Source organism: Anguilla anguilla, chromosome 14, assembly GCF_013347855.1.
Source record: "Anguilla anguilla isolate fAngAng1 chromosome 14, fAngAng1.pri, whole genome shotgun sequence".
Classification (NCBI taxonomy): domain Eukaryota; kingdom Metazoa; phylum Chordata; class Actinopteri; order Anguilliformes; family Anguillidae; genus Anguilla; species Anguilla anguilla.
In genome coordinates, this window is record NC_049214.1 from 6,199,967 (window position 1) to 6,217,763 (window position 17,797).

At 41.1% G+C, this 17,797-nt stretch overlaps 2 protein-coding genes across 6 annotated transcripts in view; both read right to left on the reverse strand.

Annotated features, from left to right (window-relative positions):
* Positions 1 to 558: 558 nt before the first annotated feature.
* On the reverse strand, positions 559 to 13,299 carry dmrt1 (doublesex and mab-3 related transcription factor 1). 2 transcript variants are annotated; one of them, XM_035391782.1, is made up of 5 exons: positions 13,036 to 13,299; positions 11,781 to 11,961; positions 8,122 to 8,279; positions 6,280 to 6,451; positions 559 to 1,849 (listed from the first exon to the last, which is right to left on the reverse strand). In XM_035391782.1, the coding sequence occupies exons 2-5, from the start codon at positions 11,923 to 11,925 to the stop codon at positions 1,701 to 1,703; spliced, it is 624 nt and encodes a 207-aa protein (XP_035247673.1). In that variant the 5' UTR covers positions 11,926 to 11,961; positions 13,036 to 13,299; the 3' UTR covers positions 559 to 1,700. The 2 variants fall into 2 exon arrangements, with proteins under 2 accessions (XP_035247673.1, XP_035247672.1); XM_035391781.1 differs by having other exon boundaries at positions 561 to 1,849; positions 12,798 to 13,297.
* Positions 13,300 to 14,641: 1,342 nt separating this feature from the next.
* LOC118213097 (KN motif and ankyrin repeat domain-containing protein 1-like) overlaps positions 14,642 to 17,797 on the reverse strand; it is a 44,504-nt gene continuing 41,348 nt past the window's right edge. For all 4 annotated transcript variants that reach the window (XM_035391778.1, XM_035391776.1, XM_035391777.1 and 1 more), the window contains exons 9-12: positions 17,557 to 17,699; positions 16,316 to 16,516; positions 15,912 to 16,010; positions 14,642 to 15,503 (exon numbers count right to left, since the gene is read on the reverse strand). In XM_035391778.1, coding sequence (XP_035247669.1) covers positions 15,441 to 15,503; positions 15,912 to 16,010; positions 16,316 to 16,516; positions 17,557 to 17,699 — 506 coding nt within the window. In that variant the 3' untranslated portion in view covers positions 14,642 to 15,440. The remainder of the gene's footprint in view (positions 15,504 to 15,911; positions 16,011 to 16,315; positions 16,517 to 17,556; positions 17,700 to 17,797) is intronic.

Below are 17,797 nucleotides of genomic sequence, written 5' to 3' on the forward strand. Positions count from 1 at the left end.
GCGTTATACAAATACAATTGAACTGAATTGACAGATCAACAGAGGCATAAGAGAAAGAGATACTTTATCCCCAGCCTTTACCAAGCCCCCCAGCACCAGCTGATATAGCCCCCCAGCACCAGCTGATATAGCCCCCCCAGCACCAGCTGATATAGCCCCCCAGCACCAGCAGTGACTGACGACTGCGATTACACGGCCTTCCTTAACTAAGCTCATAAAGCACCAGGCAGTAAAACCGAAACTCCTGTAAAATCCAATTAAGGAATTATCTGACTGACTGTATCTTTAATTGAAAACAGAAGTGACAGTAAATTTCTGTGATATATCAGCATCAATCGATACTGCTGTACAATCCAGTCTCAAGAAGAGATTTATAATGTCAAACCTATATAGGTAACCCCATATTCTCCACCCCTAAAACCACTGGTGGATGAAATTAAGACTAAGTGTGCTTATTAAATAAATAAATAAATAAATAAATAAATAAATAAATAAATAAATAAATAAATAAATAAATAAATAAAAACACAAGATGGTCAGATTATTGTTTACAACATAGGGGGTGAAATCAAATAGATGTTTTAAAAGCACAGAGCAAGAAAATAAAAGTACATTTTCTTTCTATTTTCTGTTGCACTCCCAAAACAGACACATTTGGTCATCAATAACACTTTTATTCCAATAAACTTGGCAGTTACCATAAACACTTGCATATACTATTATACAATTGCTGTTTTCATTAAAACATAACTACTAAAACTAGTCTAATAACATGTAATCAAAAATGAATCTCAGTAAAACATTTTTTTCTCTGTGCTGTTATTGTTCTCAGGAAGCACAAACATTAACATAACGGTCACAACATTGTCAAAGCTCATAGAACATTACTGCTCTCTTTGAGAGGAGCTATTTAAGAAAGAACTTGTTTAGAAATGTGGAGGCAATTGCTGAAACTGATACTGCACATTAGATGAACTTTTCAATTAAAACTGGAAATGCACAGAACTGATGCAGTACTTCCCAAAATAACAAAAAAAAAACAAAATATGAGTGATGAGAAAACAAATTTCAGTGGTGTAGTTATCCATTATGAAATGTTAATTTTAGACTACAGATATACTGTACTGACATGAACATGAACATAAGCACACTATTATTTAGAGCATTACAATAATTCATAATACATTTAAGGGTGATACAACTATATGACAAACACATACTGTAGCACAGTCTGAGCATTCCGTGCTTCTTTGTAAAATGCATGGAGAATGTGCCAAAATGAATATTCACAGTGCTGAGCAATTTGAATACAAAATGAATGTTGTATTGCTACTGACAAAACCGACATTTTGCTTTGTTCAGAACTATGATTATTAATAACTTAAAAAATTATAAACTCAAATTTCATTAATTGTCTTAGAGCAAGGCGATTTCTGCAAAACTATAAAATGCCATTGTTATGCAACGCATTGAGAGTCAATGTTGCTGAATGCATTATACTCCATAATGATGCAATTCCATTTATTTCACCTGGCACAAAAATAATGAATGAAAGTATGAAACTTGAAAACAAATACAGAATACAGGGGGCTATGGAAAAGCCACAGACCCTTTCGCATTGACAGTGCTGCTGGTGATCATCAGTGATTTTGAGCTTGATTTAGCTGCTGTGGTGTGGAGGGGCTGTCACCTGGAAGGCCTCACTCACTGGGCCCATCGATGACAACGTTCACGGCGAAGACCTCAGACTCAGAACTGGTCTCGCACTCCTGCTTGGTGTCAGAGTTGACCAAGGGGTTGATGGACAGGCAGGGCAGGCCAGCGTCATGCCCGCTGCCAGGAGCGAACACTGTGGGGAGGTTGGGCGGGGGGCACACATCAAAAACCATCAACTCACTGCTACAGTCGCTTACTTCACTTACTCCTTAACAAAACAATTTGCTGAATTTCGGACAGCAAATACTGCCAAAAATACTGCTCACTTTTGTTGTACTTCTGTACGTAGTATAGAAGAGAGGTCACAATGTCCTATACAAGAAACTATTGAAAATACATCTGACTCCATGTTTTTCGCAATGGCAATGACTAAAACGCACCTCATTTATTCCCGAAACAAATCAAAATGGCAATGACTTAAATAAAGCACTGAAGTGCTGAAACCAAGCGGCTAAAAACTAGGCTGCATTTTTGAAGCTCACTTCCTGGTCTTGTTGAGAACTGATGTTCACTAGAGACCTAAGTGGTTGGCTCCAGTATAGGTGTTCCCAGCACCCGTTTCAATGCAAGGCCATGGTAACAATACCAAAAAATATGCAGCCAATAATTTTTTCCCCACAAGAAAATATAGTCACAATAGGTGTTTTTTCTTCATCTAATGTCTCCCCATGTGCCGATTTATTAAGTTATTGTGTTATTTGGGTAATAACACTGTTACTCACACGCTAAGACTAGAGCCGCGTTTCCACCGCAGGAACTATACCCCGGAACTAGGAACCTTTTGAGGAACTCAGTGCGTTTCCACCGCAGGAACTAGGGTCTAAATGTAGTTCTGGGGGCTTTGTTTTACCCCCCAAAACGTTCCTGCTCGGGGGGTAGTACTTTCCGAAAGTACAGGAACCTTTTGGGTGGAGCTTGCAGCGCTGAACATTTCTGATTGGTCGAGTACTCGTAGCATTTGTGTTGTATTTATTTTCCGCCATTACCCGCCATGTTTGAAAATATGCAGCGGCAAACCAATTAATTTTCATAATAAGTTCAAATCAAACTTGTATGTTATGCGGCGCAGTAGCCTACTTTTGGTTATAGCCTGTCAACGTCTTGGAATTATAACGTGTGCTCTTCTGTTCTTTTCTTGCTTTAGTATTCGTTTTATAAAATGCTAAACATTCGTGCTGGGACAGCATATTACGTAGGCTACCAAAACATTCAAACGGATTAATTCGGTTGCTGAATATTTTCTTCCGGATTTTCTTTGTTAGCCCGTTGTAATTGACTCAAAACGTTTGATACAGTTATGTGAGGTATGCGGTAGTTCTGCATAATTAACATTGGTGATACAGTACAAGCAAACTGGAAATCACCTTCCGCACTTTTTATCCGGGTAAAATAACAGGTTAATTCTAGTAATCTTCCCTTTAGCTTTTTCAGACTGCCGTAATTTTACTCAATTTTACTGCCATTTTTCAATTCCACGAAAAGACCAGGAAGACTATGGACTCATTTATTGTGCATGGTTCGCATTTGGAGGGCACACTTCGCTGCTCGGCTAGCAGTAACTTCGAAGGAAAGCAAACGGTGGCTGTACCACTACTAATTTACATTTTCACGCAAGTCCGAGTTTTCGTTGTATTCTTGTCATTTTGCGATTAGCCTATATGGAATTGACGACGAGAAAGTAATAAAACAGCAAATTGTTTACAACGTGTGCATGTTTTCTGCTGTTAATGAATGTGTTTGAGAGGATATATGAAAATCAATAAATACAAAAGTAACCATATATAGTCATTGTTGGTAACCCGTTGTATATAAGTGGAATAAACTCCTCCGGGCTGTCCCGGTTATTAGAAAATAATGTAGGCTACTTCGGTGGTAGTATGGGGTTACAGAAGATATCATGACAGATGGACCGACGACAACGTCAGTGGGCTAATTTGCCTAATCTTCGCGGTACTTTAGACCCCGGTGGAAACGCAGACAACCATTGGCTGAAGGAACCTTTTAGTTCCTGGTAAAGTAGTTCCTGGGACTGAAAGTTCCGGGTAATTTTGGTGGAAACGCGGCTTAGGTTTCTGACCTTGATGAACTCAGCAGATCACAGCTGTATTAATCTCCTTCCCTCCAACTGCCCCCTTTCCTTTTTGCCTTCTACCACACAGATAATTAAGAAGCCATGAAGAAGAGCTATTTGTCCCCTCATTAACTCTCTGATTGGTCCATGGCTCAGTGTTCCGCTGGTCTGCAGTTCGTCACCAGTTCAAAATGGCCGATCGTTAATACTAATGTGTGTTGCTAAGGGTGTGATGTATTCACTGCCTCTGTACAGCAATCATTTGCAGATCTGTGGATTAGCTTTTTACTCATAACGCAGAAATCTATAGTGCAATTATCCACAGTTCTACTGGCTGTGTGCTGAAGTTCTTTGCCGGGAGCTAAATAAAAGAATGAGGTACATAAAGCTGACAGGCTCAATGTCAATGCTCTTGGGTGTTTGATCTCCTCTGTAATATTTAATACAGATTACTGCCAATATCTTCAAAAGCACAAGAAAAAAACTAATTTATTTCTATTGTGCTGTACATATGCGGTACACTAAAAAAGGCAGCTTCGTACATAACCAATCATACACAATTACATCATAGTTTCTGACATGAAATTCACAGAAACTAAAATTGTACATTTTACAATGCTGCGCCGCGTGATGGACGGGCAAAGACGCACGGCGAGCTTCATAACTGCTGGCGAATCCTAACTGTTCCCGCTCGCTAGCTCCCGAGGCCATTTTCCCCATGACGGCAGACCTGTGGAAGGACGGCCTTTTGCTCCTGAAGGTTATGCAACCCCTTTTACGGTCCACTGATGGTTATAAACACAGGCTCACAGAGATCAGTATAACAGCAGATAGATTTACACTCTATGCTCATTACTGCAAACCTTGTGGACACTCTTCACAGCCTTTGGAAGGAGGGAGATTACTGAGAAAACAAGCCTTTTCTCATCTGTTTATTTTGTACATCTTACCAGTATGTAAACTATTGTATTAAATGTGTTATACAAATTACTGCTACTGTTAATTTGGGACATGAAGAAACTCTTTCTGATGTTCAACGGGCTGCAACACAAGCACCTCCCTGAATCTGACCGCCCTGCGTGACATGCATACGTCTGACATGCTGGCGCAGAGCTCCTGAAATCAGTGCCATCCATTGGCAGTACGGCAGAGGTCCGAAACCCAACCGGAGCCCGACCGACTGTTTACGTCTCGCGTTTATATTTGGGCTGAGACCGATACCGTATCTCAGCTCCGGGTTGGGCTGAACTCAGAAGAAAGCCTTCGGACGCTTGGCACAGACGGGACGAAGAAAGGATCTTTCAGGCGGAGTGACGAACGCACCTCCACACCGCCGTGGGACTGCTAATCTGAGGCGGTGGCACTGGCTGTACCAGGGCTGGAGGAGGGGCAGATAAAGGCTTATCTCCGCCAGCGACAGGCTGTTCAGCCACACAAGGTCACGCTACTTTCACTAAATGCACCCCGCATCATGCCAAATGTAGCACTCGAGTCTCAGCGAGTGAATGAGAGGGATGTGTTCATTGTTTTTGTGTTTTCTTATTGGTTTACTGCCATTCTTTTCCTGTCCGTGAAATGTTTACTTCATATACCACAGAATTAAATGTCGCTTAGGACATTCTAAATGTCTTCTGGTCTGGTGACAAAGCCATTAAGTTGCCAACAACAACACCCACAACTCATAAACAACCAGCACCAGGAGAGCAGACCCACAACCGCCTTCCCACCCAGTGAAGAGGTACAGTAAAGCATGTAGCCATTCCTTCTGCTGCAGTTTGTCTGAGGACATAATCCGCAGGAGAGGTCATTTAAAGGGCCAGCCATGCTACTTTCTCTGAACAGTAAATTATTGAGAGAAAGTGGCATGTATTCCTATATTTTATTAAGATTAACACAAAGTGCACCCCAAGCCTGAAAATGAATAACTTGCTTTGCATGTGTAACTCAGTGTTAAAGACTGGACGGCTGTACAGACACAGCTCAAGGGGTGATGTGGATAAGGCTTAGCAGGGCCTGAGAGAGCAGGGCGCTGTACGGACAGAGCTCGAGGGGTGATGTGGATAAAGCTTAGCAGGGCCTGAGAGAGCAGGGCGCTGTACAGACAGAGCTCGAGGGGTGATGTGGATAAAGCTTAGCAGGGCCTGAGAGAGCAGGGCGCTGTACAGACAGAGCTCGAGGGGTGATGTGGATAAGGCTTAGCAGGGCCTGAGAGAGCAGGGCGCTGTAGAGACAGAGCTCGAGGGGTGATGTGGATAAGGCTTAGCAAGGCCTGAGAGAGCAGGGCGCTGTACAGACAGAGCTCGAGGGGTGATGTGGATAAGGCTTAGCAGGGCCTGAGAGAGCAGGGCGCTGTACAGACAGAGCTCGAGGGGTGATGTGGATAAGGCTTAGCAGGGCCTGAGAGAGCAGGGCGCTGTACAGACAGAGCTCGAGGGGTGATGTGGATAAGGCTTAGCAGGGCCTGAGAGAGCAGGGCGCTGCACAGCACTCACTTGCAGCCTTGGGCTCAGGGAAGGAGGCGTTGTCCTCCAGGGTGAAGATGGGGGGCACGCAGCCGGGGGCTGCCAGGCCCTGGCTCAGGTAGGAGGCCGCGGAGTAGTACGAGTGCATCCGGTACTGCGGGGACACGTTGTGGCCCGACAGGCGACCCTCGCTGCTGGGCATCTGTGCACAGAAACACAAAGCCACACTGTTCTCATAACAATGCATCTCAATGGCAGGTTCCTGAGGAAGGTACTGTATTATGAAAAAACATCCAAGAACAAAATACTTAATTGGGGAAAACTTTCAAGTCTAGAATACACTGCATGCTCTGCAATAATGGTGCATAATAATTAAACGTACAGGAAATGTACTCATGAATGAAGAAAAATAAATTACTTAACTAGCTGAGGATAATCCAAGTCATGCAGGCACACTGGTAGAGCAGAAACCTGGTTAAGGATTACTTTGGATCATAATGGTTGAATTTTATTGCTCCAAAATCACAAGTGAGCAAGCAGATGTTCAATACTCTACTTTGTGGATATTTCTACTTTACAGAAGTATTAAATACCGCAGATAGGTACTTTTAAAAAGCACAAAAAATGCCTGGGTGCCTGTGCAGCACGCTTTCCTGGACACAGTGTGCTGACGTTCGCCCAGATGCCACGCTCGAACTCCAGTGCACGGCACACTGCGTCATTAATAATGCCCTTATCCCTTATCTGGCACCATCGGATGTCTGGATCATGTGCATGGTTATGCCACCCTTATTTTATCATTCTCCGCCTGCACTGCCGGTGCAGAGCCCCCTCGCAGCAGTGGGAGGTGGCAGATGGGAGCTCAGATAAATCTCAGACCGCAGTGCACGTGGATCGCACCCTATCCTACGCGCCGTCGCCCCCTTCTCAGAGAATATGGGCTACAATGAGCAAGAGTGAGCGCAGAGCTCATGGTCATCGCCTACGTTCCTCCACTAACATGCGTAGAGCTAGGAGGAAACAAATCTGATTTGTCAAAGAAGGCTGTCTGAATCCTTCGGTGAGTAGCTGGGGGTCTGTGGTGAGTAGTAGAGGTTGAAGGTGGAGGGGCAGAGATGTTGCTGTTTTACTGATTGCTAAAACAACTACTTTGCACAAATTGGCTCTCATTTAAAGCAGAGCAGGATCTAACACTTATCACAACAGAAGAGAGCATGCTTATAAAACCCGGCCCCCGGTTTTACAAGTGGAAACAGGAAAACCTCAAACATTTCAAACCCCTGAAGATTTTTTAAAAATAAAATCCAAAAACAAGTTTAAGAATCTGCAATAACATGCAATTTAAAAAAATAATCACAGTCCTATGTAACTGTACTGTGACTCTCCTTTAAGAAGAAACAAGATGAAGGGTTATTGAGGTTACTGAATACAGAAAATATCATCTTCCACTATTAGATCAGATTTTGCCCCCACATAGAGAGGCAGATGGTCTGGGAAGTAAAAATTAATAAATAAATAAATACATAAATCCAACGGTTACAGCTGATCTTGTAACCTAAAGGTCACAGGTTCGATTCCCAGGTAGAACACTGCCATTGTACCCTTGAGCAAAGTACTTAACCTGCAATTGCTTCAGTATATATCCAGCTGTATAAACGGATGCAATGTAAAAACATATGTAACACATGTCGCTCCAGATAAGAGGGTCTGCTAATTGTCTGTAATGTAATGCAATGCAATGCAATGTAATGTAAGGCACAAAGGTTTCTCTGCATTTAATAACGTAAATGCAGAGAAGGCAGCAGGGTTAGCATGGGCAGCATGAGGTGAGAACGCATGAGGGCTAGCCTGGTAGTGAGCTCTCTGGGGCACCTGGTACTGCTGGTAGTTGTACAGGTTGCTGTAGTAGGCAGGGTAGCGGGAGGGCTGGTAGAAGTTGTAGTAGGATGCGTCCACCATCAGATCAGATGAACCCTCAGGGTGCCCCCTGCTGGCCGACGTGGGACTGGACGGCATGGCGGGGCGGTTCCCTGGAAAACAAGGAACAAGTCACTGCGGCTGCCATGCAATTTCCTCTAGGGAGTAACAGAATAATCTTATAGTATTTTTATGCCATTTACATATGCATATACCACATATCTTGTTGTTTCTCCTGCTCAACATGCCACCATCCACTTAGACCTTACACTAACAGAAATTTCAGCATCACAGCTAAGATTTCGAGAATGCTGGGTAAATTCAGTCTAGGTTCCCATTTGGTTGTGAGATAACATTATGAGAGGATAACATTAAAACAGTATTTTGGTATATTTATTGTTCTAAACAAGTCACAGAGAGAAACTGCCACCATTATGCTTACATCATTCCCCTTATGATAAATTATTTATTATTCAGTCATAATAAAAAGCACAGAACATATGTGCCAATAACAATTCCAGAACTTCTGTCTGGAAATACTGCAAAGCAAAAATGGTTACTCTCAAGAATAATTAACAGTCACTGTTTGCTGATCTAATACAGCATTAAGTAGTGTAGCAAAGCAGCCAAAGAACTGTTTCTACCTTCAAAATGGGTAATTGTTCCAGTACATATTCACCTGTGCATATGAAAAATGAAGTTTGCGCAGGCAAGTGAAAAATAACAGAAGCCACTGAACTTCACATCATGGAGAAGACCCTATACCCCAAGATACTGTTTAATCCGTAATAGGATAAGGTATGAAAGTCTCTGACAATAACCTAAAGAATCCAACACCAGTTTACAAATATGCCATTTATGTGCTTAAAACACAACTTTAATGAAAGTGTGTAACACAGGGTTTGATTAATTTAAACAATAGTCTTTTTGAACAGTTCTTACTCAACAAGTCTTAAATGCATCACTATCATGACTGCGATCAAAAAGGAAACTTGCTTATTACAAATGTAGAATGTGCACATGCCATCTGCTGGTGACAGATATAATGCAACAGCACTTGACAAGACCAAATTAGAGACGCATTCAGTTCCACTTCAACTAAAAAAAATAACTCAAATCATTTTATATCAGATGTATCTAAAAGGCCAGCTGTAAAATTTATAATCTGTCAAAGGTTCCCAATAATTGTACAGTCCTGAATTTGACATGTTTCACAGAAAACCATTTTGTGAATGTTAGACAATGTTGTTGGTGTGCCTGGCATTTGACCCCGGTGTTCCAAGATATTAATGCGGACTGTCATGAGCTGTGCTCTTAGCTCTCGTCAGCACAAAATAAATGGGTGCTGAGCTCCTTTTGTACTGTTCTGTCACCAACGCTGGACCTGCCATCGCCGCAGTAGCCTTGACCCATGTGGTATTCCACTCCTGAGAGCACTATCTGAATGGCAGGAACACACTGTTTCTCCCACCACACAAAACCTACGGAATGATCAAGAGATGGCTCAGTTTGGCACAGCGCAATCGCTTCCCTGCAGATACGACAACAGCACAATAATGAAATGTTCACAGATCTCCCCTGTCTCCCCCTGACTTCTTCCTCAGCATGAGCCTACTGCAAACAATTAAAAGCATACTGAAATGATATTGGCATGCACAATACAACGAACAAGACCGCTCTGTTTTGCCCTTTCATCTTAGAACCCGCGTAGCAATGCTTCTGGGAAATGTATGCATAACGACAATGGAATGGTACTCATTGCACTTCAAACAGTAAAGTTTAATTTCAAACAGTAATCTATCCGACCACTGACAGTATGGAAGAAAAAGTGTCTCAAGAATTGTTAGTTTCGGGGGTGTCTCTTGGCGAAGCCTGTAGAGCACTGTCCACATGCTCATTACGAGCCGCGACGTCGGCGGTTCGAGTCCGACCGCGTGACCATTGTCGCATGTCTCTCCCACTCTTCCCCGTTCTTTCTGTCTCTCTGGTCTACACTACACTGTCTAATAAAGCTGAAAAGCCCATAAAATTTTCTTTTTTAAAAAAAAAAGAATTGTTAGCTTCATTGTAACTTATTGGTAGTGTTTCAGAAAGGTTTGCTGTGCGTGGAAAGGAAACTTTTGAAATGCTGCCTGAGTTTCAAGCACTTCCACTCAAAACACAGAAAGTTCTTGGGGCCAGAGGCAGATCTCTGCCAGCAGCTCAAAAGCAAATTCAAACACAGTTGTCATGTGAGCATTATGCATTTACCTGTTTCGATAGATAAAACTATGGAAAAAGCATTCCCATGGCTGTTATTAAACAAATGCATGAGAATAAATGGACCGGAATAAAACAATGTGTCCAAATCTAAAATGACGTCAGTTAAGCAGCCCATAACCAGGCTGGCATTCACTGGCACACAGAATCAGGAAACAACTTGTTTCTGATAATCTTTATCAGCAGTCACTTATCGAAGAACTTCTTAAACTCGACTCCCATTCATTACGGTCAGCTCCCACAACTCCTTCGTACTCTCACTCAGTCCATTCTTTTCAAGTGATATGTCGATACGACACTGTGCTGTAAGCATTGTGATGCTTGAGTTTAAGTTTACCAAGAGTAATGTTCTATTATTAAAAAATAAACATTTCAATAATATTTATTCTATTTTGATTATATCTGCAATTAACTTAATTAATTTGATTATATCTGCAACTAATTAATTCTTGACTTCTTGCATTTGAGCTCGAAAAATCTTGAAATCTGTGACTTATTCTGTCATATGAGGGTGAGAGAATAAGTGGGTCTTGGAGAGAAACAAGAGTTCACATGTATTTCAGGAATCACATCATACATGTATTTACAGATTCTACAGATTATTTATAATTCCCAAGACGCTGATGGTTGCTTCTTTGATCCACAGAAACAAACTGATATTAACCTCATGTTTGTAACTTGACTACAAACATGACTACTGTAATTGTTCACCAGGACCACAACAAATTCTTCTACTAAAAATATTTGCATTTCAGATCTGATTTAGTGCAGTCCTGTGTATTTAAATATGTAAGGTTAGTTTGCATCAGAATAAATTGAAGAAGGGGATTAGTGGTTGTTGGTATACTGGGCAGTATAGCACAGAGATAAAGGGAGAGGACTTTACATTGAAGAGTTGCCAGCTTGGCACCTGGACAGTGCTGTAGTAAACTAAACATGACCAAAAAGACTTTCAGTAAATACGTATCTACTCAAATGAATACGTAGAAATGTAAACTATAGAAACTCCCCTGAATAAAGGCACAGCCTTTTAAAAATTAAACTGCTGAACTAGCATTTCTTTTTGACAGACTCTCCAACCAGTAAATTCTCTTCTGTGAATGTGTTTAGGGGAAAATGCACCAGTTACCTTATATTGGACACCATGTTTATATAATTAGCCCAATTGCAACTATTTGTGGTGTACATGTAGATTTAGGGGGAGAAACCCAAACACAAGCACTGTAAATACCCCTGCATATGGTATCATGTACAGGTACAGTTTTTGATAACCTTTATCTTGCAGTGACTTATCGCTTCTCTCTATGAGCACACAGTACTCTGTGTTCTACTGTGTGCCATTAAGCCTACAGTACCTGTAGCAGAGGGTGATGTGGCTTCGTTGTTTTGGAGAGGGGGAGACTTTTCCCCTGCGGAGAAGAAGCAAGCCCTGTCACCTGTGGCTTCATTCTTCACCATGACCTCCGTGCTGGACAAGGTGACTGGACTGCAGATGCCCATCTCCTCCTCTTGGGCCTGCTGTCTGCGGAGTGCCACCTGGAAGCAGGGGATATGAGAGAGGTTCAGGGTACGAGACAGGCTATTAGATGTGTGCAGCACCTGCTCAAGACCAAACTTCCTTAAAAAGCCTGATAAAATGTGTTAAATATACTAAACACAATGCTATGATCTGCATAAATATTTTATTTTTTACCTTTTTAAAGGTCACATTTGCACTGCGTTCAGAAAGCAATGTTTTTCTTTTCTCTCAATTTAATTCAATGCTCTGGGGTCTTGCAGAGACAACCAATTTATATTAGATTGTTGTTCTCACAGGCAATACCTGATCTAATTATTTTTCTACCTCGCTAAATAATTTCAGTTAGCTGGAAACAAGATATAGCTAACTTGTAGCTATTTGAAGACAGTACATGGCTTCTTGGGTAAGATAAAGCCACTAACGACAGGTTTCATTGTACGAACACAACACCAGCGAGTTAGCCTGCTAATACTACTTAGCTGGTTATATACATAGTATCCACTTTCTGCCTTGCAAAATAAATATTTATTGTTATGGTAAATAATGACATTTGTAACCAACCGAGCTAGCTAGCAAACAAGAAAATGTAGCTAGCGAGCAGGATTGCTAGAAAACAATTAACCAATAGCTAGCTAGTACAAATCGACTTGATTGGATTTAGCTTGTATGATAGCTAGATGGCTAATAGTGATCGATTTAGAGATTACACTTCTAGCTAATGCACAGCCACTTGCAATCTCACAGTAATGCGTTTTTAAAAATAATTTTAAAGTTTGACATCTGAGTTCATGTTAGTTAAAAAGTACAACATTCAATTAAATGCTGAATTCTGATCGTGATTAAATGACTTTACCTGTGCCGCCATCACCCTCTGCCGTTCTGCGATCAATTTGCATTTCTGACATAGACAATCCCTCCAGTTACAAAATCGTTTATGTCCCTTCAAAGGTGACACATAACCATGGTTTCTGCAACGGGAACACTTAGGCATTCTCGGCGGTTTTTTGCCAGAAGACATGGATCCAGCACATTCCATGGACTGCTTGGCCTGTTCGTCGTCGCTCATTTCCGATGAAAAGCGTTAAACCCACCTTAGATGTTGCAGCTTATAAAAAAGGCCCTTAACTTTCTAGAGTTAAAAAATAACTACTGGACAAAAATAGTAAATGAAACAAAAGAATGCCAATCTAGTTCCGCAGCATCAACTGATTGCAGTCTCCCCTTTTAATGCTGTGACGGAGATGTTGCAATGTAAAATGCAACAAGCTTGCATTTACTCCTCGATTCTGCTGTCCAGTCACCTCGCGCAATTTGAAATACTTTGGCGCGCGATCAGTCTCCGAATACCAAAACCGCGTGGGAGACGTTCAGACTCAGGGTAGTCCACTCTCAAATAAGCACACTGCATTCATTGTCACTACAGCGCCTACACAATAAAATAAAAAAAAATAAAAAAACAAGCATTGTAACATCACATCGCTTTAACCAATTTAGTTAAATGCAACAAATTAAAAGCATAATATTATTATTTGGTTATTTGTTTTTACACAGCACGAAAACACAACAACAACGCATGAAGGGATAATCAAACATTTATAGATGTAGAAAGTATTGGGAATGGGGCACGGCAAAATTATTATTTCTGACGCAATGCTATCCTGGACTCCTGGAATGCATTTCAACAACAATGTTTTCTAAAGTAGGCCTAATCGGTGTTAGCAAGAACTAGGCAACCATCTAACAAACGACAAAACTCGTACAACACCAGATGGCAGTATTCCGATGTATTTCGTTTTCCATGTCAAATGGTGCAGAAGTAACTTGAGAAGAAGCGTGTAAGAGGCGATTTCAGTAGTAATAGAATTAGCTTTATGTCCCTTTAAAAATTTCTTTCAAATGTTCAGATGTGCTGGAATATTTGCGCTATTTGAACAGAAGGTTAATACGTTTTGTAGCAACAATAACAGGGATAATAATAATGAAAACTAAGATAACTGTAGATGGAATAGGATAGGTAGAATGCGGCACATTAAAAATATTTACAACCTCCTCTCACAGTGGAAGAAAGAGCCTTTTCTAAGCATAGGTTGCCTGATTTTACGGAAGAAACAGACAGCAAGGATCTATCACTGTATATAGGGCAGTAATGCACAACAAGTAACCATTATTCTTTGAGGATATGTAAGCATCCATTTTGACCTAAATATCAAAAAATAAAAGCATTCAGTATTGTCAGACACGAACATCATCAGTGTTGGTCTGTAATTATTACATTGGATAAAATTGGGTGCACAACACCAAAAGGCTCTTAAAAAAAAAAAAATCCACACAGAAGTGCACTTCGACATCTAAATTCATTTTCATCTTAATACTGAAAAGACATTATGGATTTAGTGACTGCAATAATTCTTCAAGACTTATTATGATCGCAACAGTGTGGGAGAATCAAATCAGCCGAGTTGCAAAAGAAAGTTTTATTTATTTTAACGGAAACTACTCAAAGCATATGGAATGGTTTAAGATACAAATTAACACCAGCAGATGGAGGCAGAGAACTATACACTACTGACACCATGCATGTATGAAAACATGGTTTGAAAAATTAGCAATATGCAAAGAGGGCAAACAGGCTTTGCAAGAGCAGCACTAATATAATGATATAATATGACTTTCTAAAGTAGGATGAAAGAGCACGCATGGCAATTCAGAGAACTTTATTTTGTTATATGGCAGTTGCAAGGCACTTAAGATATTTAAATACAAGCACCTGCTTAGAAAGTTTATTAATGGTACATTTACACATGTAATTGCTCTAAAATACAGTCTATATGGTGAAATAAAATATGTGTATACATTAAAAACTATCATCTACTTAACTTATAAATATTAGACTTCTCCTAATTTAGGGAATCTGAAATAATACAAATAGAGTGATTTTTAAATAGATATAAATGATCTTTTACAAAAGACAGTTTATCCAATATAGATATGAATACATATATGAAAATCAGATATATTCAATCCATATCACTGTATTATTCAAAGGCACCTGGGTAAGAGGTTCTGCATCTCAAAATATAGAGGACAGGTAGAGGAGAAATTATATTTGTACAAAAAGTCAAAAGAGAAAAAAAATACACTGCCTTTAACCAGTACGTTCCAGGATCTGAAATCTCCTTTATATACATGGGTTCTACTGACAGTATAGATTGGCAATTAAAAAGTGAAACAATACTGAAGGATAACACAGACCAACTACTTTCCATATATAAGTGTGTGAAGTAAAAGCTAGATTGAACACTTCCAGTCGAATAACAATTTAGAATAAGCACAATGCTTTCTTTCCTCTACTGTTGGTAAATGCTGGTGAGCTCAGGCACAGAGATATCCGCTTGTAAATACATTCATTCAGTTGTGTTCAGGTTAACATGAACCAATAGCAGCAGCTGGAGCTGGGGAAGAGGTGGGGGGGGGGGGGGGGGGGGGGGCGTTCACACTACTCAAACGCAGTCCTCCGAGTGGGGCTCGGAGGCACCTTTCTCCCAAGACGAGGGGTCCCCTGTAGAGAGGGGGCAAAAAATGAATTAAACTAAACTACTAGTACTACTACTAGTACAACACAACACGTTGCTTAATCGCAAAATACGCAAGCTGCCTTCCCCAAGAACAAGTGCAACATTCTCAAAGCAGTGTCGCTAGCGTTTGTCTCTGAATGTACAGTGCTGTAAAAAAGTCCCCCCCCCCCATACTGTCCCTAATACAATATACAATTATATATTTTTTACAATTATACATTTTGATTCACATGTGATCATTGAATCATATCAAATAAGAAAAAGCCACACTTTTTCAATCCACACACAAAAAAAGACAAGTCAATGCTTGTATTCTGTGAATTTTTCTGTCACCCCAAAGGCAGAGAAAAATAGACCTGGGTAAAGAATCTGAAGAGCAAGGAGACTCATACCGGGGACTGGGCTTTGGAGAAGTTCACGTGGGCGTACAGCAGCATGGCGATATCGTTGTGCCCAGCCTCAAGAGCAATGGACAGGGCATTACTCTCATCCTGGTAATACAAAGAGCACAGCTGCTGTCAACCCAACATTTAAAATCGGCACAATTAAAATAATACATAAAAATAAACATTGCTCGTATTACTCAAACATGGTAAGTTCACAAATTATTTATATATGTGATGTACTGGAAATGCCAAAAGTGTTTGTTTGTAAAACATTTCAAAACGTGCATGCGCTGTAGAATAAAAGCTGATAATAAGAGGAGTAATACACCCTGCAGTGCGCTGTGAGCTAATCCCACTAAAAGGGTCGCTTTGGCTGTCCCTTTCATTGTCACAGGAACAGGGGGACTCACGTTGTCGCAGAGGGTGGCGTCGCATCCGGTCTGGGCGAGCAGCAGCTTCACCATCTCCACGTGGCCGTGCTCGCTGGCACACATGAGGGCGGTCGAGCCCTCGTCGTCCTGGATGTTGACGTCCGCCCCGCAGGCCAGCAGGGCCTTGACCATCTCCATCCGCCCGTGACTGACCGCCAGCATGAGCCCCGTCTGACCAGCCTGGGGGGGTCACAACAGTTACTCAATGGGGGGGGGAACCCAGCCTGAAGCAAGGTGGCAGTGTAGTATAATGGGTGTAATAGGTCTTGTAACCTAAACGTTGTACTGTAGGTTTGATTCCTGGGTTGGACACTGCCGTTGTACTCTCGAGCAAGGTACCTAACCCTGCATTGCTTCAGTGTATATCCAGTTGTATAAATGGATGCAATGTAAATGCTCTGTAACATGTCATGTAAGTCGCTCTGGATAAGAGCGTCTGCTAAATGCGTGTAATGTAAGACCTTTTATTCACTGACGTATGGATACATTTGTGCTTTCAACAGCTGATTCTACATATGAGCCTTTCAGGTACACCAGTATTTTACTTAACTGCAATACAGCATTATACTGTGCCACATCAGGACAGAGGATAAGAGGGATGCTGATAAAAACAAATGTACTCCCTTTAAAACCAACAAACTAATCTGGAACTAAAGTGCACCTAGGATTTAGACAGGAAAACAAAAATACAAATAAATCTATAATATAATGACTGATATGATAAGGCCAGTTATCATACACCCTCATTTCCTGTTTAGCAGAGGCTCAGATAGTAATGTGCAATGCTAGAGAAGATGAGTGCATTCACCTGAGTTATATGACCAGTCCTAGCTAACAGCATTGACCAGTGAGAGAATTTGCAGCATCATTAAACTGCTGGATGTAAGGTAACTTATGCCAGTCTAGAATCATAAGACAAGTCATTGTTTTATGCATAAAGTATCACGCCATTTTTAAAAAGATACTTAAAACAACCATTCAAGGATTTTTGTATTTCAATAAGGTGTATCTGTAGAACACATAACTCGTAACAATTAATACCTAATCTCAGGCAATGTTTTATTTTTCTACAACTCGGTCTTTTCAATTCACATTAACACAGACAACATTTGTATAAAACCATAAAGTAAGTGATACTATTCCTAAAATAATTACAATTGCTTGTGTAACTATGTGAGTATTCACTTCTGCCCAGGAAGCAGGTGACTCCTGCCACTCACCTGACTAGCTTTGGCATTTACATCCCCTTTACTGAAGAGCTCCTCCACGATCTGCATGTCCTTTGGTGCCTCCACTGCTGCCAGGGCAGCGAGCATGATGGGAGTGTAGCCTGCCTTGTTCTGCTGATTGACATTGCAGGCATCTGCAACAAGTCCAAGACTACCGTTAAGAGCACGCTCATGACGAAGAGGAGAGGAAGAGTGGTTACTGCCACAGCAGGGGCTCTTTACATGCGGCCAA

What these genes read in the sequence shown, in the direction of transcription:
- dmrt1 (XM_035391781.1), bottom strand. Translation starts at nt 13,010, where the DNA reads ATGAGCGACGACGAACAGGCCAAGCAGTCCATGGAATGTGCTGGATCC. An exon ending in CACATCACCCTCTGCTACAG is followed by an intron (nt 8,280 to 11,780) that starts GTACTGTAGGCT and finishes CTTGTTTTCCAG; the next exon opens with GGAACCGCCCCGCCATGCCG. An exon ending in ACAACTACCAGCAGTACCAG is followed by an intron (nt 6,452 to 8,121) that starts GTGCCCCAGAGA and finishes TTCTGTGCACAG; the next exon opens with ATGCCCAGCAGCGAGGGTCG.